We start from the raw sequence: 23,840 nt of genomic DNA on the forward strand, positions 1-23,840 counted from the left end.
TCAGAAGGACCTGGTAAAAAGGTTTGATAACAAATAAAGCCTTTTAAATAATTTGCCCCTGAAATTAATTAATTAAGGCTACTGGACTTTTCCAAGTATGTATAGGGTTTGTGTGCGTGTGTGAAACATAGAATTATATATTTGCCTATACATACACATATTTATTTACATTTTATATTCTCCTTTATATTTATTGGTATTCCTTTGATAGTAGTTTGGAATAATGGTGAATATATCTATGCCTTGAAAGAGTGAAAAAGTCGATGCTTGTTTTGAATAAGCGTAGCTAGTCCTGCTGCAGTAGATATACTAAAAGCTAGCTCTGCATTAGCAAATATATTTTTAGTATCACAAGATTTAGATCTGGAAAGAAGATTTAAAATCTTAGGCAGAGTTGGAAGGGACTGAAGAGACCATCTAGTTTGATCCCCTCATTTTGAGGAATTAAGACTCAGTGACTTACCTAAGGTCACACAGGTAGATCATCTGGTCCAGTGGTCTCATTTTACTGATGAGGCAGCTGAAATTTGTCAGAGATCATATATTGGGCATTGAAACTTAGTTTTTTTTCCCTCTAAGTTCTAATCCTCTTTAAACTATTCACACTAATTGCTTTTTTTTCCCCTGGCATATTTAAAAATGACCAACAAAAGGAACATGTAAGTGAACTAGAAGAACCCAGTGTTCCCCCTTACCATTTCTCTTCAAGTATCCAATTTCTGTCCACATTTTAAGAATTTTTTCAAAGCCTAGCTCTTCATAAAAACTTCCTTGTTTATCCCAGTTCACTAACCTCTGTCCCTTCTCTGCAATTCCCTGGCATTAATTTATACACAAGACGCATTTGACATGAAAGGTACAATGTCATTGTTGATAGTGCTGGACTTGGAGACAATATTTAGCTTCAAATCCTGCCTTTGACATTGACTAGCTGTGCAACTATAAACACATCATTTATCCTCTGAGAATTACATGATCTCTAAGTTTTTGAGTTCCAATACCAAAAAAAGGAGATATCATATTGAGTCATATTTGCTATAGGTAATAAGACTCATTTGACTCCTACCTCATGGGGTCTGGATTTGCTAAGTGATCTTCTATTTCTCATTTCCACCACTCAATCAGAAATCCATTTCCAGCAGGAGTCAGAGAATTGTAAAATTATAGAATGTTATATCTAGAAGAGATATGAGATCTCTCCACATTTACAGGTAAGAAATATGAAACCCAGAGACATGATGTGACTTGGCCCAAATAAGATAAAAAAAAACTGATGAAGGCAGTATTCAAATTCAGTTGTCTTTAATTCCTAAATCATGCTGCCTCTGTGTCTCAGGTCTATTATTTTCTATAGTACCTTGCATGTAATAGTACTAATGATGATAATGCATAGCTAGTAAGTATTCAATCAATAGAATTCATTAAATTCTTAATTTCAAATATATATTTTGAGACTAAAAAGAAACTACTGAGAGAAAGCAAGTTACCTTATCATTCCTTACCCCCCTCCCAAATCCCTCACAGAGGCGTGATCATGGACATGCTGGTTTATTCCAACAACAATATATGCTAAGTTCCAATAGAAGAGAAACATTATGAGAAGTCAGTTTCATCACAGAGCATTTTCTTCCATTATACTCTTCCCATGAGCAGTGATTTCACCTTATTTTGAAGCAGAATTAACCCACTTTGTGGCCCCTTTGCCTTGGATCCTGGGGGAAAAATACTTATGCAGCAATGATGTCTTTAAACCTCGATTTCTGTTTCTTAGCTCTAGCCACCTATGGCAACCAAGAGAAAATTATAGTCTGAACAGCCTTTATTTGTCTTAAATGCACTGTATTAAAGTGCTTAAATAGTTGTAGTCATGCTTGTGTGTCTTGAAACTACAAGTACTTGTCCAGACATTTAGCCTCATTAAAAGAAGGCACCACCAGTTTCTCTTCCATCACCAACAATTGATTTGTAAGGACATTGTAGGTTGCATGCATTTTAATAAGTTTCACCACCTAAGTCTGAAAGAGATGACAAAAAGCTAAGTTTTATCTCAGAGGTCAAGAGGAAAACTGTCCTTCACCCATACGACAAAGTGAGTGATTTTTTTAAGGTTTGATTAAAATGGTACTGAATATCATAGCTCTCAAGTATTTCATTCCTACTATGTAATCTTAAAATATTCAAGGAAATTGAGCATGCAGTTTGTAGGAGCTTTTTCAGCATAATCCAGTTGCTATTGTAAACCTATTATTCCAGGCAAAGAAGGAACATCCTTAGTAAAGTGTGAATCTCTTTTTTTCCTGTTTTATGTGAGCCTTTAATTACTCTTTAACTATTGAATTTGTACTGCAAGTGTGGTTATCACAATAAAAAGTGAAAGAATAAGGTCATAGTGAGTGTTCCTGCTTTCATTTCAATGGCAGATGCATTTGATAATACAATGCTTTCCCTAAATGAGCTCATTATGGGTCTTGTAAATATATTTTTTAATAATAGAGGAAAGAAAGAGAGTGGAAATGTAATGAATTGGAATTAATGGTATCTGCTGGTGCCCATGGCAATGCTGTGCATTTTGGGAGTGTCAGCTATACTCATCAGTGGCATGGATAACCACTTTTTAAAATATTTTAACAGAAACTTCATTCAATGGCATAATGGAAGGGGCATTCAGAGAGTGATTAACACTGTTCGCCTTCTACCCTACCCCTCCAAAGAGAAAAAGAAATAAAAGAACATCAATGAAGCTTCCAGAAGAATGCATATACAGACAAGAAGGTAGACTACAGGGAAACCCAGACAAGCAAGATAACCTGAAATATTTTCCCACATCCATTCTAGGTGTAAGGTTCCTCCCCAGTAGAGATTATTTTGTGTATATCAAGGTTTCCCTTCAGGCTTTCCATACATTCATCATATTTATAAGTTTTATTTCTCAGTATGAATTCTCTCATGTTGAATGAGCTATTTGAAGCCGTTTCTACTTTAAGTATCTTTCTATGATCTCCCCCCTGACCCAATATGAGTGAATTCTTTCACGTCACTTGATATATGAGCTGTGCCTGAAGCTTTTCCTATGTTCATTACATTCAGGAAGAGTTAGCTTATGTGTTTGAAGGAATGCAATCATTAGTGAAGGCTTTCTCACACTTACTATATTTATAAGATTTCTTTCCAATTTGAATTTCCTGATGTTGAGTTAGTCATTCTGTGGAAGATGCTCTCACATTCATGGCATTCCAAGAGTTTCTGACCTGTATGAATGTATTATAGGAGATTATGTATTTCAAGTTTTTTCTTCTGTGTGAAGACTCTCCCATACTCTCCCTATACTTGTAGGGTTTCCAGGATGAATTTTCTGATGTTAACTAATGGATGACTTCTGCCTGAAACTTTCTCACTTTTCCTACTGATTACATTTATGAGGTTTCTCCCTAGTATGAGCTGTTTGATGTGAGAATAAGTATTGCTTACTGCTAAAGACTTTTCCATATTCATAACATGTTGAGGGGAGGTCTCCACAGTATGTTTTTTTTTTTGTACAGCAAGGTATATGATGATGCTAAAGACTTTGTCAAATTTGTACTCAGAGTATATTCCTCAAGCACATACACTATGATAATGAATAGGGATTAACTGATAAGTAAAGGACTTTTCATTACTATTTGTAATGATTAAGCTTACAAAGTTCATTTCCTAAGGAGATTTTATTATGTTTAGTTTTTAAAAAATACTGAAGGCTTTTTTCAAGTGTTTCATATTTAGAGAAAAAATTATTTTGTAGGAATTCCCTGTTGAGGAATGAGTATTGGATCCTGACTAATATTTCTTCCAAAAGTATTCCATTCATGAATAATTAATTTATTAATAATTATTCTATAAATGCCAGTTAATTTTCTGTGCAATCTTCCTTTGCTGAATTTCTTTCTCTTTGACTTGAGAGCACAATCCCAAACTTCTTCCAGTTCACAATTTCAGGGACAATCCTTTGCGACTCTCTCCTTAGATGATGCTCCCATAGGAATACCTGGCTTGGGGGGTTGAATTCTTGGTTTCACAACTGGTTATCTGAATAATGGCATCTAGACATGTGCTATTTGGAACTTTTTTTCTGCTAGAAGAACTGATGCTTCTCTATTATCCAAATGGGAGATCAGAGCTGGTTTGGAAACTGAAAAATGCCCAGTCACCCAAAGTCAACCAGCATCATGTCCTGGTCCTTCTGGGGAAGTTTCAAGTAGCCCCCATTCATCTGGAATGAAATCCATGTCCATGTTTTTGGAGGTCAGAGAATTCTTAGATCCAGTTGTCAGGAACCAAGAAGTCATGCTCTTTTCTTCTTCTTCTTCCTCAAGTCTCCTTTTGTAGGGAAGGCCAGAGTCTTGAGGTGCTAGAACTGCTATTTGGGCCATGCCTGAGGACTCCGGTCAATGAGGTAGTTCAGATTCAGAATTGTAATGAAATGTGCCATTTGTGGACTAGCCTATAGACTGGGCAGGTAGGTGGCATAGCAGATAGAGTGCTAGACCTGAAGTCGAGAAGACTCATCAAGTCTGAGTTCAATTCTGACCTCTGACACTTACTAGCTGTGTAATCCTAGGCAAGTCACTTAACCTTGTTTGCCTTAGTTTCTTCATTTGTAAAATGAGCTGGAGGAGGAAATGGCAAACCACTCCAGTATCTTTGCCAAGAAAACCCCAAATGATGCCATGAAGAGTTTGATACAACTGAAAAACGACTAAACAACAACAGATTGTCCAGCTGCAAGAAGACCTTCACATCTCCAGCTGTCACAGGGTGGTTCACAAATTCATCCCCCAATGGGGTTCCCTCACAGGACCAAGTGTCTAGAACTGGAAGGAATAATCTCCTTCAAACTTCTTTTACAGATGAGGATTTGCCCAGGGTCACACAGCCAGGATGCAAAAGCTGGGTAGAATGCAAACTCGGGTCCTTGGCTTCCACATCCATCATCTTTCTGTCCCAAACAACACTTCCTCAGCTCCTTGATCATAAGATACTTCTGAAGATGACACAGCAGTGTGCTCACTCCCCTCCCCTGCCCCAGCAGAATCTTTCTGTCTGTTTTACTCTCTCACACACACACATACACCAAACAGTTCCAGTTTAACCCCTTGACTGACATGCTCACACATACTCACTCTAATCCACATGCACCTACATACTCCCATCCACATTTACTCAATCTCACACATACCCTCACTCCAATAATCACTTATTTAAGAGAGGACAAAACATTCTTCCATGTACCCCATCCACTCTCAAAGATTTTAAAAGTGACTATAAAGTCAGCTTCCCAAACTGTAAAAAATGGGGAGATATCGTACATGGCCTCAGGGATCCCTTTAGAGATAAGTCTATAATTTTAATGTAATAAGACAGTTTTTAAAAATTTATTGCTTGGAAGGAATGCTAGATTTAGAAGCAGAAATCTTAAGATCATTGGCTTGAAACTAGAAGCCTGTCTGGTCCAACCACCTCATTTTATGGGTAAGAAAATAAATCAAGTGACATTGTGACTTGCCCATTTTCATAGAATCAGCAAGTGGCAGAGCCAGCCTTAGAACTAATGCTCTTACTCAAGATCTGGTGGTCTTATCACTGCTCTATTCTGCCTCAAGATCCTACAGTAGCTCTGTAATTCACTGCCTGTGTCACCTTGGGAAAATCACTTTTCCTCTCTCTGAGAGTCTTTTCATCAGAACAATGAAAGGTTGGAATGAGATCATCTCTAACATCTCTCCTTGCTCCAAAATGATGAGACTTCACTGTTTGTTATTCTAAATGCACCGTATATCTACCCTGCTTGACACAGGATCTTTTGGGCTGACGTGTTGAAGGTCATAATCTTTCACCAATTCTACTCTGATGTCGCCTTGTGGAGTGGTATTTTCAAGTTTATGACAGTAGAATATTCATTTCAGTAGGTGTTACCATAATGGAAGGGCTTACAGACCACCTCTGCTATGTTATGTGGCCAATGTATGTAAGCTTCGTCTTCAGTACTTAATCTTCCAATGAATGCTCTACTGAGGTTTCAGACAGATATTACTTAAATATACATTTTCTGCAAAGTAAATACAAGTCATTTTGTGGAGGGGGAATAGTGTTAACAATGGAAGAGCTTGAAAAAGGACTTGGCGGACAACTATGCTAAAAGCACATAGGAAGATTGTTGAAAGTTGCATGTAGTGAACAGTAAGGAATGGAGTTTGGTGAGGAGTGCACAGTGGAGACTATAGAAATAGTCTTCAAAGGTAGATTGAAGTCATTCTCTCAAACAGAGAGTTTGTATTTTTTTTGGAAATGAAAGGGACCTTTTGAAGTCTCTGAACAGTGGTGTTTTGTGCTTAAACCCATTCTTAAGCAATATAAATTTGTGAACTTTGTCAGGATGGATTTGAGAGATGAGGCTTGGGAAAGGGTGTTGGGAGCTGTTGCAATGATCCAGATGAGAGATGATGAGAGTATGAATTAGAGTAGTGTCTCTGTGAATAGAGAGGAGAGTCATGTTGTGATCTTAGAATTAGCAAGATTTAACAAATGATGGATACAGGTAATAAGAGAGACCTCATGGTTGAAAACCTGGATGACTGGAAGGATGGTAGTACATTTGACAGAAATAGAAAAGTTAGGAAGGGGAAAGAATAATGAATTCTGGTGTATTTGAGATTCCTATGGGTCATCCAGGTGGGGATGTTCACAGGAAATTTGTGGTGCACACTTTGACCTCCGGAGAGGACTGGATGCGAAGATTTGGGAGTCTTCTACACAGAGGTGATAATTGAGTCCATGGTAGCTGACAAGATCACTGTACCGGGGAAAAATAGTGAAGGGAGAAAAGAAAAGAGGACCAAGAACAGAACCTCAGGTCACAACAAACTTTAGAGTGATGGACACAGAATGCATGTGTTCTAAGGGGAGAGATTTATCTTACTCTCACTGAGTGGGGTGTCTTGACAACACAAATGGTAGTCCTTTCTGATTCTTGTCTATGGTTATATTTAGATACTTTGTAAGCCTGATTGCTTATATAAGATATTTGGTTCCTACCCTTTGTTCCTATCAGTGAAAGATACTGAAAAGTCAGCTCCCAGTGAGAAGTATAGAAGTCTATCTAAAATGCACCTCAGTATTAAGAGGGAGCCTCCAACACAAGGGTTATGTACCACTGTCAATGAATGTATGTATTATCACAGATTGATAGAAGGGGCTTTGTAAATAATTAAATCCAACCTCCTCTTTATACAGAGGCACAGAGAAGTTAAGTGATTTGCCAGGTTCGCACAGCTATTAAATGTCTGAAGCAGGATTTGAAATCAGTATCCACTGCAGTCCAGTCCCATCACTTTCCTATTGCAGAAACTGAGGCCCAGAGTTTAGATAGCTTGCCTAAGGATTACCAAGTTACAGAGATGGGATTAAAACTCATACTCTCTGATACCAAGTACAATATTTCCCCCTGCATCCCACTGAATGTTCCGTTGTTAGCATACCTCCAGTAGTAGGAGTAAGAATCTACCCAGTTATGGCGGATGTTGGGTTGGGTTATTTGGAAAGATGTTCCGAAGTAGTGAGGATTTATGTGGTGTTCATCCCTATGATATTCTAGCTCAGTTTTATAGAATAATTTAAGCTTTAAAAAGCAATTTACATGCATTTGATTTTCTTTCCACATCAATCCTGTGAGGTAGGAAGTATTTTTATCCTCATTTACAAATGAACAAAGTGAGACTCAGAGGGAATAAGTTACTTGTCCAGGTTAGGGGGAACATGAATATATTAAGCTTTCACTATGTGTCAGGCACTGTGATAAGTGCCATGCAAATACAGTCTCATTTGATTCTCACAATAACCCTGAGAGGTATGTGTTATTATTATTCTCATTTTATAGTTGAGGAAACTGAGGCAGACAAAGATTAAGTGACTGATGCAGGGTTACACAGCTAGTAAGTGTCTGAAGCCATACTGAACACAGGTCTTCATTTTTCCAGGATCTATGCTCTGTCCATTGAACCATCTGTCTGTATGCCTCTAAATTAGGCCTGAATTCTACAATTCCAAGTCTATCCCCTTGTCCACTAGCCTGGACTGCTAGTACTGGATTGCTAGGTACTTCTATGTAACCTTTAGGAAGAGAGGACCTGAGTCTTTTTTGCGTCATTGAACTATACTTTACATGTAGAAGACAATAACTTTTATTTCAAATAAACATTTAAATTGAATAAAATTAGCATATTTTATTGACAGTCTTTTTAAATCTATTTCTTTGTCGATGAGCCCATTTAGTGAACTGTGTCATTGCTTCTACTGTAAGGATTGAATTATAGAGGTACACATTATTTTTCTTGTTGTAACGGCACATGTTTTTTTTTTTTAATTACTTTGTCTCTACTCCAAACTGAAGCCCTTGAATAATGTTTCATAAATATCAAAAGACTGACACAGGATAGTAGAGACAGCCATAAAGGGGCCCAGGAAAATTTTGGTTGACTTGTAATAGCTCTAATAGCAGATTGTATGAGCTCTCTCATGCCACAACTCTATTTTAGGAAAACCAATGCCACTTTCTCAGATGAATTTGAATTTAACAAGCACTTATTATGTATCTATTATTTGCAAGGCATTGTGCTAGTAGCCAGATAGACAAATAGTCTATAGAAATTATATGGATAATATAAAGAATGATATAATCCCTTCTCTCAAGGAGATTGCAGTTCATTGCAAAGAAACAAATTGTGCCCATAAAAGTAAATAAAATTATATGTAGAATAATATCCTGGAACAAGCCTGATTTGAAAGGCAATTTTTTAACAAGTGAGCAATGATTGTATAAGATATGGTAGAAAGGTGGGGAAGAGTGTGTGACAGGTACACAGGAGAAATGGGACTGGCATGGATAACTATCAGAAGAGTTATCTCCCCTTTTCATGTTGCATTATACTGGTAAATAATAATAGTTAAAAAAAACTCAAAGACTTATAAACTAATAATTAATTTGACATTAATAAATTAATCTCTGATTTCCTAGGTCTCAGTATTTTGATATGTTCTCTATTTTGTATTAGGAATAAATAACAACCAGTTCTTTTAGCATTTAATTGTTTTAGCACCCAATAACCTTTTATGATATATATGTATGTGTGTGCATATATATGCATATATATGATAAACTTGCTATAGCTGGTACGTCTTTGAATTGTAGAAGTAATGATAAAAAAAATTGATTTGAAAACTGTATTTACCAACATTAATTTCAAGATGGCAGGCTGAGTCACAAATCAAATTCTGGGTGCTTCAGGATACCATTTAGTGTTAAACTACTTGATAAAAATCCATCCACTCCTTTGAAATTTACTGCTAGATATTAAATGCCACATGACTGAGTTGAAACTATGACTTTACCTGCTCTATTTAATTAAATCTGTGACAAGAGAAGTCTGACTCAACTGAAATATCTTTGTAAGTAAATGGCCAATGAAAAGAGATAATGGTGCATGACTCTCTGGGGTGAGTAGTCTATCAGAAACATCATATCACTTTTGTATCTCTTCTCTTTAGAACTTGTGTTTAAACTTTATCTTAGGATGGACACAGACAGAAAGCTAGATGCTGAAGTATTTGTAGGAACAGAATTGATCTAGGCTACTTTTGTTTGGTTTGTTTCTCTTCTTCCTCACATTTCCCCTCAGTTATTATGGTACCGTGAAGCTAATTGTGCCTTCTTTTTCTGTCATTATCTCCCCAGGCAAATGTGAGTGTGGCCAATGTACCTGTTACCCTCCAGGAGATAGCAGAGTTTATGGCAAGACCTGTGAATGTGATGATCGGAAGTGTGAAGACTTGGATGGGACAGTCTGTGGAGGTGTGTATTATCCATCCCCAAAAGGGAAAGAGTTTGTATGTGTAACTTGGATTACTTGGAGCAGATAGGCAGTACAGTGGATCGAGCACAGGACCCGGAATCAAAAAATCTGAGTTCAGTTCCTTTCTTAGATACTTACTAGTTATATGACCCTGGGCAAGTTACTTAATTATTTTTTTACCTCAGTTTCCTCCCTTGTAAAATGCAGGTAATAATAACACCTGTCTCTCAGGGATCAAATGAGATTAAAAAAATGTCAAGTAATTAGTACAGTTCCTACCACAGCTCTTTCTAAATGTTAGCTATTATTGTTGCCATTATCATGATCTCATAGCTTTGCCCTGTAGCTAGTTCTGTGAAAGCTAACTTATATCTTCATTTTAATTGGAAGACATTTATATACAGAATGTAGATCTTTAAACCCAACAGACAATAATGTGTTTTTAAAGGATGCAATTTCTAAGCATTCCTATTCCAAGAAAAACCTTTTGTCACTTGAAATAGAGACAGCAGTCGATGCAATCAAGTGCTCAACGTGGAGTCAGGGATTTCTGGGTTCATATATGGCACTAGGTGTGTTATTCTCGGCAAATCATTTAATCTTTATCTGTCTCATTTTCCTCATCTCTGAAATGGAGATAATAATTCCTTCCCAGGGTTGTTTCAAGGATATTTGAAGTAATATTTGTAAAACGCTTTGCTGCCCCAGAAGCATCATGTAAATATTGTATCATTTCTTGGTCTTTTGTTGTAATATTCATTAACCCATAAGAATGCTACCATGCCACACCCTTCTTTCTCCTTGTGAGCATCTATTGTTTCTGTCACACACCAGATAAGCCTGCAAAGTTGCAGTGATAAGAGGAATTAGAGATATTTGAATGCTCCTTAATCAGAATTTTAAAGATATCCCTGGACAATTTATTCTAAAGGCAAGAAGACAAATAAATAGCAGGGTATGGATTTAAACTATCTATATCGAAAGACCATTGAAACAAATTCCCAGATTTTGAGTTTTGGAAGTAATCTTAGAGGTTAACTCTTCCAACCCGTACTTCAACCAGATGGTCTCAAAGAAGAACTCCTGGGGCAGCCTTGGTATTGCAGTGAGTAGAGCACATACCCTGTAATCAGGAGAACCTGAATTCAAATCAGCTCTCAAATACTTCTTACTAGCTGTGTGACCTTGGGCAAGTCACTTAAGCCCAATTGCCCTGCCTTCCCCCCTCCAAAAAGGAAAAAAAAAAGATCTCCAGTGCTGGGGACCCATTTTGGACAATTAGGATGTTTTCTCTTATAGCAATACGGAAATTTGCCTCATTAGAGGCTCTGCCTTTTGTCATTGTCCTGTCCTTCCAGAGACAAAAATTTAAAAAAAAAGTTTAATGCCTTTTTTACATGACTGCACTTCAACTAATTAAAACAATACCATTGTCCATCCCCCCCAACCAAGTTTTCTCTTTTTCTAGGTTAAGCATCCTTGCTTATTTGACTAATTTTCATCTCTAGCCTCCTCATAGTCTTGGTCATTCTCTAGCTGATATACTCCAGGTTATCAATATTCTTCCTAAAATAATGGTGTCAAGAATGTTTTTAAATAGTGTAAAAGCATTTTGGACACTGAAAAGCTATTGATATACCATAAAGCCATATTAGTTTCTGTTATAGCATATTACTGATTCATATTGGGTTTGCAGTCCAGTAAAATTCCGACATTATTGTCATATGGAACATAGTCTACCTATGGGTCCTTTCTCCTAAACTTATGCCTTTGATTATTTGAATCTGAGTGCAGGAATCCCCTCTCCCCACCCCTTTATTCCTTTTCAATTTCATTTTATTCCCCATCGATGCCCTAGATATGTGGTGATTATTGAAGTGTTCTCTTCATAATGATGATTGCATAAACATCATGATAGGGACCAGCTACTAGGTATGTGACCTTAGTGCATGGAGTAAGAAAGCTCAATTTTTGGTGGAATAGTCATAGAGCTTGTATAGAGAATAGTCATGAGAATGAGAAGAAAAAAAAAATAACAGCGAGACCTGAGTGAAGGAACTGAGGAGAATGTAGTATGAGAGATTCATATGGGAATGAGTCAGCAAGTTTGTGCCCAGGAGATTTGAAGCCCCAGAAATGTGTCCATGAGTGTAGAGGAGGAAAAAGGCCATTCATTTTGATAGAAAGCGTGATAGACTCTATGTGAAGGGCGGGGGAGGGGGGGAGGGCGGTCTGAGTATCCTCTCATTCAGTGATGCAAATGCAGGAACAATCATGGGAGAGATCAGTGAGAGCTTGTATGTCTGATCGGTCCATTTCTGAGCCCCTCTAGTTTCTGTACAAGCAAATTCAAATGAAATCAGTAGCAAGAGTATGGCCACCAGTGAATAGCAAAAAAAAAAAAAAAAAAGACAACAGGGACTAATCCAGGTGTGTGCTATCTATGGCTCTTATATTGTGGTTAAGTGGCTTGCCCATAGTCACACAACTAGTAAGGGTGTGAAGCAACCTTCAAACCCAGATCTTCCCACTATGTCCAACCTTCTATCAATCACATGGCACTGCCTCTGTTTAATATACTATAGACTACTCTCGCTGTAAATTGTTATCGCTAATGCCCTTAGGATTGCCCCTCATGTTGATCCTTTGGAATTTGTGGTGTTTCATGATTTATAATGATGTAGGGAAAAAATGGGTATTGTAACAGGATTTCTTTACCATAACCTTATTAATATTCTGGTCCTGATAAAACCTGGCTTCTTCTGTAAGAAACTATGTTGTTGTCTCTCCCCTCTAATATGGGTGTTTCTTCTGGACCAAGCAAGGAAGTAGAAATACTTCTCCCCATTGCCACTTGAATGTTGCCATCATCATTTAGCAATATCTTCTCAACTGAGGTTCACTCCATTCACCTAAGTCCCCTAATCTAAGCTCTTGATGAAAACATGTACAAACTTCCGGGTCTTTCTCAAGTTAATCAACCAATAAGCATTTGCTTGTTGTCATATGCTATGCTGGGGATACAAATGTGAATATGATACAGTTCCTTCCCTCAAGAAGATTGAGAAGGACGTATAATATGCTCATAAATAAGTGAATGCAGAATTACATACAAAATAAATTTAGGGTAATGGGGGGAGACATTAACAACTGGAGAATCAAGAAAGAACTTTTGAAGGAGGTGACATGTGATCTGGGTGATAAAGGAAACTAGATGTTTCCAAAGGCAAGAGTGAAACAGGAATGTATTGCAGGAATGGGAGGTAAAGGGATGAGGTAGAGATGCAGTGTAGTATATTTGAGTCTGTCCCTGCTCAGAGTTATCAGTCTGGAAAGAAAGGTTGGAGTCAGACTTCCGTCTCCCCAAAAATGAATCAGTGTATTGAGGTGGGGGGTGGGCATTCACAATTGGACAAATGAGACAATGGAACACAGTGAGAGAGTAGGTGAGCTGGAGGAAGATATGGAAGAGTTGATGTACCCTTAGCAAATCCATGGGCAAATAGGAACGAGATTATGACTCCTTCAGCATCTCAATAAGGAAACTTGCTGGAGAATGAGAAGTGACAGAAGAGAGAGAATGAAACTATGCTTATGAGAGGGGAACACAATGTGGTCCCAATGAAGCGCGCTGGTGATGAGAGATGATGGGGATACTGAGGAGTGGGTTTCAATTGTGGGAAATCAGTGTATTGAGAAACTACTTTCTTTGAAAGAATATTTTGGACAATATCCTGTCTCAGGAGAAGGGATGGATGAGCTCCTTGGAGGAACTAAGACATGGAATAGTAGGTCTATTCATTTGTTTCCCTTTTTTAAAAGTAAATTTGTATTACTAGTTTTCATTTTGCATTTCCTACCTTTCCTAACGTATCCCTTCCCTCCCAGAAAGTTATTCTTTTTTATAAGAAAGAAGAAAAAAAAAGTTCAGCAAAACAAAAAAACTGTGACATTATCTGAGTGTTCTCTATTGCCCATCTCAGCAAAGAAAGTTTAGGGTAAATGCTTCCTCATATTTCTCCTTCAGGACCAAGCTTAGTCACTGGGATTTCACAGCATTCAGTTGCAGTTTTTATGTTTTAGTCATTGTGAATATTACTTTTCTGTTTTTACTTACTTTGCTTTGCATCATTTCATAGAAGTCTTCTCATGCTTCTCTGTGATCATTATGTTCGTTATTTCTCACTGTACAATTAATATTCCAGTACATTCATAAACCATAACTTATTTATGAAATCTCCAATCTAGGCATCAACTTTTTTTCTAGTTCCTCACTGTAAAAATCATGCTTTCTTTGGGAGTATTTTAAGCAGGGCTATCCCTGTATCAATTTTATTCACTCTGTTCTCATAATTTCAAGTTGTTTTCCAGAATAGCTGGGCCAGTTCATCTCTCTGCCAGTAATGCGTCAGTATGCTCATCTTTCCACGAGATCAATTCAATCTTTTATCATTCTCAGTTCTTCTGAACTTTGTCAATTTGGTAGGGGGAGTTGGAACCTCTGAATTCTTTGGGTGTTCATTTTCTTATTAGTGGTGATTTGGTGCTCTCTTTCAGATTGTTAATAGTTCTGAATTCTTTTGAGAATTTGTCATGTCCTTTGATCAGGTTATCTATCAGAGAATGGCTTTTCTTATATGCCCTTTTTCTAAAGGCTGCTTTAATGCATGGCATTATATAAGCCTAGACCATTATCAGAAGAAATCTTGGATTTCCTTTATGTCTAAGCTGTTCCCTGTAACAGAGAGTTCCCTGTAAAAGAGCGTAGAAGAAATGAGCACATTCACTAAAATAAACGTTGAGTTATTTTCCCCAAAGGATGAGAGGGAAAGAATTAAAGTACCTGACAAGGCAAGACAATTGTAAAGATGAATCCAAGTCCCCAGGCCTATTTTCCCCCCTTTCTTATTAAAATGGACAACTTCAGAATTGTTGTTCTGTCTTGGAAAATGTAAGATTTTCTCTTATAGATCAGTGTGAATATTATGGGATATAGCACAGCTGCATCTGTACCTTCCTATAAATTCCTTTATAATTATAGTCCCCTTCTTTAGCACTTTGAATGGTTGATCTCCCATCTAGGAGGGGGAAATTATTTTGTTCTGCAAAAGATAATACTTTTTCTGTTTCTTACTGCTCTTAGCACCCTGTTTATCCTTGAACTGAAATTCTCAAATCCATCTTTTCAGAATTATTTTTAACAGAGATTCTACAACCATGTTCCTTTCTTGGATAATCTTCCTGTAGGACAGTCCAGTCTTTTTATGAGGCATATTATATACAGAGAGCAAATTGGGTCATACCACTTGAATTTCTTCACATCACAGTATGATTAGTTAAAGTCTTTAATTTTCTTACTATATTTCAAATGTACACCTAAAAATTCCATGGTTTTTATAGATTATATTAGCATACATTTTTTCCCACAGAATTTCTTGGGAATTTTCATAATTATTTCATATATATTTATACTTATATTTTAAACAGATAGTTCTTTGATAGAATTTGTTTTCTATTTCAGTCAGTCAATAAAGATTTGTTGAGCACCTACTATGTGCTAGGTACTGTTCTAAACACTGGAGGTACAAAAAGAGACAAAAGACAATCCTTGTCCTCATAGAGCTCACAGTCTATTGAGAAAGGCCAACAAGCAGAATAATATTACAAACAAACTATATACAGTATGAATAGGAAATAATCAGTTCCTTCTTTCTTGTGGTTCAATCCATTGGTTATAATTCTTTGTAATATGACTAATGTGAAAATATGTTTAATGTGAATGTATATGTAGAGCCTATATCAGATTGCATGCTGTCTTGGGGAGGGAGAGATAATTTGGAACTCAAAAGTTTGTGGAACTGAGTGTTGTAAACTAAAAATAAATGAATTAATTTTTAAAAAGAGAAGATTGGATTTTAGTTGTGACTTAAAGGAATTTAGGGGATTTAGTAGGTAGAGATGAGAGAGAGCATTCCAGGTATGAGAGGTAGCCAGAGAAAATGTCCAGAGCCAAGAGAGGAATGCCTTGTTCAAGGAATGTCAAGGAAGCTAATGTCATTGTATCAAAGAGTACATGGCAGAGAATAATATATAAGTAGACCCAAAACGGCTAGGGTTAGTAAGAGATTAGGTTAGGAAGAGCTTTGAAGGGCAAAGGATTTTGTATCTGATCATAGAGACAATAGAGAGCTATTGAAGTTTACTGAGTAATGGAGTGCTAATAGTAGGTCCCCTTAATAAAAGAATTTGTTATGCAAAGTATGGATGCAGTCAAATGGCCATAATTGAGGACCTAGATGGCCACATGTGGTTTTGAAGTCACAGGTTTCCCACCCCTGTAGTAGGACCTGAGCTTTAGGAGATCACTTTGGCAGCTCAATGGTAGTTGAATATGAGTAGGGAGAGACTTGAGATAGGCTGATCCACCAGTAGGGTATTGCAATAGTTGAAGGGTGGTGGCAGTATCAGAGGAGAGAAAGAGTGCATTTGACAGACCTTGGTAACAAATTGAATACAGGAGGGTGAAAGATAGTGAGAAATCCAGGATGACACCTAGGTTGTGAGCCTGGAGGACTGGGCTGAAATTGTTGCCCTCTGCAGTAATAGGGAAGTGGGGGGGGGATTTAGAGGAAAAGATAATGTGTTCAGTTTCAGACACATTCAGTTTAAGATGTCTCCTGCATATCTTAGAAGCAGTTGGAGATGTTAGATTGGAAGTCATCAAAGAGGTTGGTAGAGGAAAGGTAAATTTGAGAATCATCAGCATAGAGATGGTAATTAAATCCATGGGTGATGATGAGATCACCAAGTGAGGCTGTATAGAGGGAGAAGTAAGGAGAGAGAACCCTTTGGATGCCTGCAGGGTTTGGCCAGGATGTCAAGGAGACCAAGAAGGAGCAGTCAGAGGAATAGGAGGAGAGCCAGGAGAGAGCAGTTTCACTTTTGTCTTTGTGTTTACAGTGTCCAGCTCAGTGCCTGGTAGATATTAGTTGTATAAATGTTTATTGGTTGATTGATGATAGCATTTAATGGCTTATTTATTATGTATTATCTATAAGTTATAAATCTAAATTTTCCTCTTTTGGGCTCTTTAATTATCCCTAGCTTGTTAGTTATTTTTTTAAAGCTCTTGTTAGAAGTTATTGTTAATTCTAAATTTATGAAACTCTTTTGGTTCTGCTGATATTTCTGCTGAGCATGCTAAAGTGTCCCATGTACTATTTATGTATCTCAATTGAAGTTTGATTTCTAAAGTCATTTTGCCTTTGGAAAGTGAACAATCTGTGACCTGCTCAGTCTGTTAACAGTATTTCCCAGTATCTTTGTATCAAAAGTAGATTTTTTAAAAAGAGAGATAAAAAGTGGGCTTGGGACTGCCCAAGGGGGACCATCTTCCTAATTTAAAGCAAAGTATAACATTTGCTTCAATTATCTAGATGTTCTAATTACCTGAAGTAATTGCATAATTGGTTCCATTTTCAATTTCACTTTCCTGGGGAGACACAGTTTGAATTTCACATTGTCCCTTTCTTTTCAATAAAATTTCAGCTAAAGTGAAATATATGTATTTTAGCTTAGTAGATTTTTAAGCAAAGAAGGAAACATAAGAGAACAACAAATCACAGTTATCCTTATAAAAATACTGTGATCTTTAGTGAAAGAGAAGGATGGTTTATCTACTTTTTTCATTTAATTTGTTTAGTCTCCCTTAAAATTCCAAATTAATGGAAAAGAAAGGAAAATAAGATCCTTCTGTGAGTTACTTAGCCAGCTAGTTCCCTATACTTCAAGGAATTCATCAATTCATAGCTGCAGTCTGGGAGAGATTGGCATGTGTAGTTTGGGCAAAGCCTTTAGAAGGTAAAAGCAGATTTAGCAAGTGAATATCTGGCAAAGAAGTGGGTGCCATAGACTAAGATTGAGGATTCTGGAATCTTGGCCTTAAAATGTAGTGATTTCAGCATCCTGGTCAGGGTAGGACTACATGTAATAAGACCTGATTTAAAAATTTGCCTGAATTCTTGAAAATCTATTAAAAAAAACTTTAAATTAAAAAGGGAAAGAAAAAAAATATGTATATTAATCAGGATAAGATACCTTAAAGAATAGCTAAAATTTAGCAAGAATTTTCAGAGAGAAACCCAGAAATTCACTGGAAACAAAATACAAAGGGAAAAAGCCCAAAATAAAACCCATAGTCTAAGATATCTACATACGAGTTCATGAAGTGTGTGTCGTAAGCAATTTGAACTAGTGATTCCTACGGAAGGAGCGAAATTTGTTGCTAAATCTTGAAGGCATGAAACATAGATCTGGGAACTCATTCTGGAAGGTTTGCATCATTCAAAAGTAACAATTTGTACAAACAGGTGGGTTAGCTGGGAAAGTAGCAATTTATATTTATGAGATAGAGTACTGTAAGGAAATCCAAGAATTTGGAGTGGATTGAATTTGGGATCTGTCATCCATTTAAACAATTAGCAAGTATTGATTAAGAGAGGATGACATGCCAGACATTGTACTAGGCACTGAGAATGTGGTGAATAAAATTATATTTACAAGATCACTCTAATGGGGGGACAATAAAGACACATAGGAATATGCAAAATAAATGAATAAATATTTACAAGGTAGGGTAAGAAGGAACTAACCATTAGGCGATCAGGAAAGGCTTTGTAGAAAGGGTAGTTTTTGAGATACATTGTGAAGAAAGGGATTTTCTTGAGACAGAGGTGAGGCTGCAATGCAGGTATGATGGGCAGCCAGTGCAAAAGTGCTGAGATGCAAGTTAATGCATGTATAAGGAACAGAATGAAAGCTAGCTTGGCTAAATGTAATGGCAGACAAAGAAGAACTTAGTGCATTGTTTCAGCTATTTAATTATTTAGCACCTTGTTTCAGTTCAAGTTTTTTTTTTGAGCTTTGCCTATGATTATATCAAGTCATTGTTAAGAAACAGAACCTGTGAAACCCACAGTGGGAGGAACTTGCTGATGCAACAGGAAAAGGCAGAACAGGGAGGAGCTAATGACCAGATAAAAAGCTGAGCACAAACTAGGAGAGAGCAGAATTTATAAGTGGAACGGTTGTGGAGGCCATGCACTCTGTTTGTCTGTTCTGAGTTGATTTGTATTTGTAATACTTTGTACAGAAGCCCTGGGACCTTACTAGAAGCCCCGAAAGAGGATTTTCTTGTTATCTCTTTACAGAAGTCCTGGAGGATGGTTTTGGAGGTTCTGGGACTTTACAGATGATTTGTGTTGGCCTCTTAGACCTTCTTTGTGGGTCTCTGTTGATTTCACAGGCAGATAGGGAATTGATGATGGTGCCGGCAATGTCTATGAATGTTGTTTTTGCTCCATTAAGCTTTATCTTCTCAGAAACAGAAACTGTGAAGGACTTTAGGTAGACTGGACACTTTGAGCTTCAATATGGAACTGGATGAGTAGCTTGACAAAGAGCTGAGAGCTGCCTACCTGTGAATCCAGGTGATGATTGGGTAGATTCAAGCAGGATTTGGACCCATGGAAGAGGAACCATGGAATTTGGGAGCCAGCCTTGAGTCAAGATGAAAAGACTTCTTCTTGGGTACTTAATGCTGACTAAGAGGATCATTATTTACTGGAGCATGGGGAGGGGGAACTTTGTACTCTGTACCTTGTACAGGATGACTGGAAACTAATCTCCATTCAAAAAGAAAGAAGACTTTTTGACTGAGAGATTAAGACAATGTGACCTAGGGGTGGAGAACTTTGACTTTTGTACTTTGTGTCCCTTAAGGTTTGCTACTTACGGATGATTGAGTTAAAGACTTAGTGAATGATATCTTTTCTTTAAAACTATGTGGCCACCTTAGTGATAAATTGTTTTTTTTTTCATTTTTCAAATACTTTATTAAATTCTGATTTACCTCATTAATTTCCACCAGATTTTGAGTTACAAATTTTCTCCCTGTTTTTCCCCTACCCACCACCTCAGAATAGCAGTCCCACAGGATATCCCCTCCTCCAATCTGCTCTCTCCCATATCTTCTCCCATACCCCCTTAGACTTTTCCAATAGGGCATGGTAGATTTCTATGCCCCAGTCCTGTATATCTTCTTTACCAATTACATGTAAGATAGTATTAATAATAGTATGTATGTACATATAATTTTAAATATTTGATTTTAAAACTTTGAATTCTAGGTTCATTATCTTCCTCCCTTGTCACCCTTACTGTGAAAATAAGCAGTTCAGTATAGATTGTACATGTGTAGCTAATGCAAAATATTAACATAGCAGATATATTGTAAAGTCTGAGTATATTTCACTCCCTCCCATCCCACCTCCCACTTGTTCTATTCTCTAATTTGATCCCTTCCCTTTTCAAAAGTGAGTGCTTCCAACTTCCCTCCCCACCCCAGCCTGCCCTCCCTTCCATCATCCCCCCCTCTCATCGCCTTCCCCCTACTCTCCTGTAGGGTGATACCCGATTTAGTGTATATTTCACTCCCTCCCCGAGCCAAATTCAGTGAAAATAAGGTTGACCCTTTTGCCTTCCTATTCTTCCCCTCCATTGTAAACCTTTACCTTGCCTCTTCTTTATGGGATAGTTTACCCTAGTTTGTCTCTCTCTATCTCCTCTCATTACATTCCTCTCTCACCTCTTAATTTCCCCCTTTAAGTATCAATCTTTCCTATTAAATTGGTCCTGTGCCCTCTGTGTATACCTGTAAGCATATATACACACATTCACACATGTATTCATATGCCCGTATACCCTCCGATATAGACACACACACACACACACACACATATTTCTATTCCCTTCAACTATTTTGATACTGAGAAAAGTTTCATCAATTACAATTATTGTTTTTCCATGTAGGAATGTTAATAGTTCATCTTTGATCAGTGGCTTATGATTTTTTTTCCCTATTTACCTTCTCAAGCTTCTCTTGCTTCTTCTATCTGGATGTCAAATTTTCTATTCAACTCTGCTTTTTTCATTAAGAATGATTGAAAGTCCTCTATTCCACTGAATGACCATATTTTCCCCTGAAACATGATACTCAGTTTCACTGAGTAGGTGATTCTTGGTTTTAATCCCAGCTCCTCTGCCCTCTGGAATATCCTATTCCAGGCCCTTCGATCCCTCAGTGTAGAAGCCGCCAGATTCTTTGTTTTGTGATTCCTGATTGTGTTTCCACAGCATTCAAATTGTTTCTTGCTGGCTCCTCATAATATTCTCTCCTTGATCTGGGAATTCCAGAACCTGGCTATAATATTCCTAGGAGTTTTATTTTGGGGATCTTTTTCAGGAGGTGATTGGTGGATTCAATTAACCTCTGTTTTGCCTTCTGGTTCTGAAACATCAGGGCAGTTTTCCTTGAGAATTTCTTGAAGGATGATTTATAGGTTCTTTCCCTGATCATGGCTTCCAGGTAGTCCAATACTTTTTAAATTATGTCTCCTGGCTCTATTTTCCAGGTCAGTGGTTTCTACCATGAGATAGTTCTCATTCCCTTCTATTCTTTCATTTGTTTGGATCTGTTTAACATCATCTTGATTTCTCTTAAAGTCACTAGCTTCCTTTGCTCCAATCTAAATCCAAGGGAATGATTCTCCTCATTGAGCTTTTGAGATTCTTTTTGCATCTGGCAAATTTGGCTTTTTAAAGCATTCCTTTTCTCATTGCCTTTTTGAGCCTCTTTTGCCATTTGAGTCAGTCTGTTTTTTAAGGTGTGATCTTCCTCAGTCAGGCTGTTGACTCTCAATTCTTAATTTTCTTTCATCGTTCTCATTTCTCTTCCCAATTTTTCCTCCACTTCTTTTATCTGCTTCTTAAGGCCCTCTATGGCCTGTAACCAGTTTGTATTTTCCTTTGAAGATTTTGGTACAGGAGTTCTGACTTCACTGTCTTCCTCCTGTTCCATGTTTTTCTCCTTTTTGTCCCCAAAATAGGAGTCTAATGTTGGAGTCTTTTGTTTGTTTTGCTTCCTTTGTCTGGTCATGTCTGGTCATCATCAGTAACTTGACCCCTTCACTTTTTGCCACGGTAGGACTCTGCCACCAGACGGGGAATTTTTGTCCCAAATGCTGGGGTTTTCTCAGCTGCTGGAGTATTAGTTGGGTGCTCTCTCTGAAGCCTCCACACACTCTGGCAAGCTGGTCACACACCCCAGGACCTCTACCATAAACTGCAATGCAGATCCAAGCAGGTTAAAGCAAGAGCGATTACCTCTCATACTGGTGCTTGGTCCACCTACACTCTGCAGTCCAGGAGCTGAAGCTGCCATGTGGTGCTGGCTGTGCCTGGCATCTCAGCAGCTCCTTGCCCTCAGGGCAAAAGCTGATACTCTACCAACTCCTGGGTCCCAAAGTCCAGACTGCACTGACCTCTCACTTTTTCCTCCGCATCTATGTGTTGATGAATCTGGAAATGGCAGCAGCTGCTGGTGATCTGGAGTCCTTTCAATTGGTGGCTGGTCAGACCCACCTGGGGCTAAAACCTCTGGCTCACGCAGGCCTGGAATTGGCTCCCAGATCGCTTCACTGGCCGATTCCTGCTGGCCTGACGGGCTGTCCTCAGACGGAGGTTAGCTTCTCTGTGTCATTTTGTGGATTCTGCAGCTCCAAAGTTTGTTCAGAGTCCCCTTTTACATGGATTGAGAATGGTGGGAGCCGGAGATCGCAGAGGACCTGCTTCTACTCTGCCGTCTTTACTCCCCACTGTTCAATTGTTATGTTATAACATTGTGAATGCTGTACTTTGGTTTCTGTGAATGTTTGTCTTAATTTACTGCTGAATAAATAGAGAGTTCACTATACTATGTGATCAGAACCTTAAAGCTTTTCACAGCAGCAGTCCTCTGGAAAGCTGCTCGTGCTTGGCTTTACACTAGATCACAATGAGGGAGGAACGATAATGTCCAGTGAGGCTAGAAAGATAGGTTGGGATGAGGTTATCAAAAGTTTTAAAAATCAAACAGAGGGCTTTTTATTAAATTGATTCAAAAGGTAATAGGAAGTCACTGAATATGCTTCTAATACCCAACTCAACCCTCCATTGTAAACAAAAAAAAAAAAGAAAAGAAAAAATATTTTAGCAAAAGCAATCTAGTCAGCAATCATACTTGTCAATAAGTATAGTGTTCTGCACCCAGAGTCTCTCACATCACTACCAAAAAGACAGATAAGTTTCGATGTTTTTCCCTATCCCCCTGGAATTAGTATTGGTCATCGCGGTAAACAGGAATTCATCTTCTTTTTATTGTAATTTTATTTACATTATTATGGTCAGTGTACATGTAACAGTACCTTGGTTCTACTTTACTATGCATCACTTTATATATGTTGGAACACTTGTATTTATCATTTGTTACAGTACAATATTATTCCATTACTTTTATATGATATTCTGTTTAGTCAGTTCCTAGTGAATAGGCAAACACATTGTTTCCAAGTATTTTTTTCCTTTTAAATGCTACCAGAAACAGTGCTGTTATGAAAATTTTGGTATGTGCAAAGTCTTTTCTTTTTTCTCTCTCTGATATTCTTTGTAAATATACTCAATAGTGGATTTGCTGGGAATGGGTAATTTAGTGAATGTTCTAACTTAAATTTTTTGCAAGTATTATGGCACTAATTCACAGTTACACCAGTTGTTTTTCTGTTTTCATCTTTCCATTGTCCCTCCAAAGATAAGCTAGTCTCTTATCATTTTTGTCAATATGGTAAAATTAATTGTTTTCTTTTCATCAGAGTAACAAAACATTCATTGTTTTTATTGGCCTTTTAAAAATTTATAGTTGCATTATTTCATTTCATCTTCATGTCCCATTCTATTCCTCCCCACTCTACCTCTCGGAAAACTATCCTTTCTAACAAAAAATATTCAAAAGTAGAAGAAAAGTAGTTCAGTAAAATTGATATATATATATATATATATATATATATATATATATATATATATATA

General features: G+C 37.5%; 1 protein-coding gene across 1 annotated transcript in view; it reads left to right on the plus strand.

Moving 5' to 3' along the window:
- Positions 1-23,840, plus strand: part of ITGBL1 (integrin subunit beta like 1) — a 385,210-nt gene that overhangs the window by 330,705 nt on the left and 30,665 nt on the right. Inside the window, exon 8 of the mRNA XM_069064205.1 lies at positions 9,764-9,880. Within this exon, the coding sequence (XP_068920306.1) occupies positions 9,764-9,880 (117 nt within the window). The remainder of the gene's footprint in view (positions 1-9,763; positions 9,881-23,840) is intronic.

This window comes from Petaurus breviceps, unplaced genomic scaffold, assembly GCF_028583685.1.
Source record: "Petaurus breviceps papuanus isolate PSGF00001 unplaced genomic scaffold, PetGlider_PUasm1.0 90625, whole genome shotgun sequence".
NCBI lineage: Eukaryota > Metazoa > Chordata > Mammalia > Diprotodontia > Petauridae > Petaurus > Petaurus breviceps.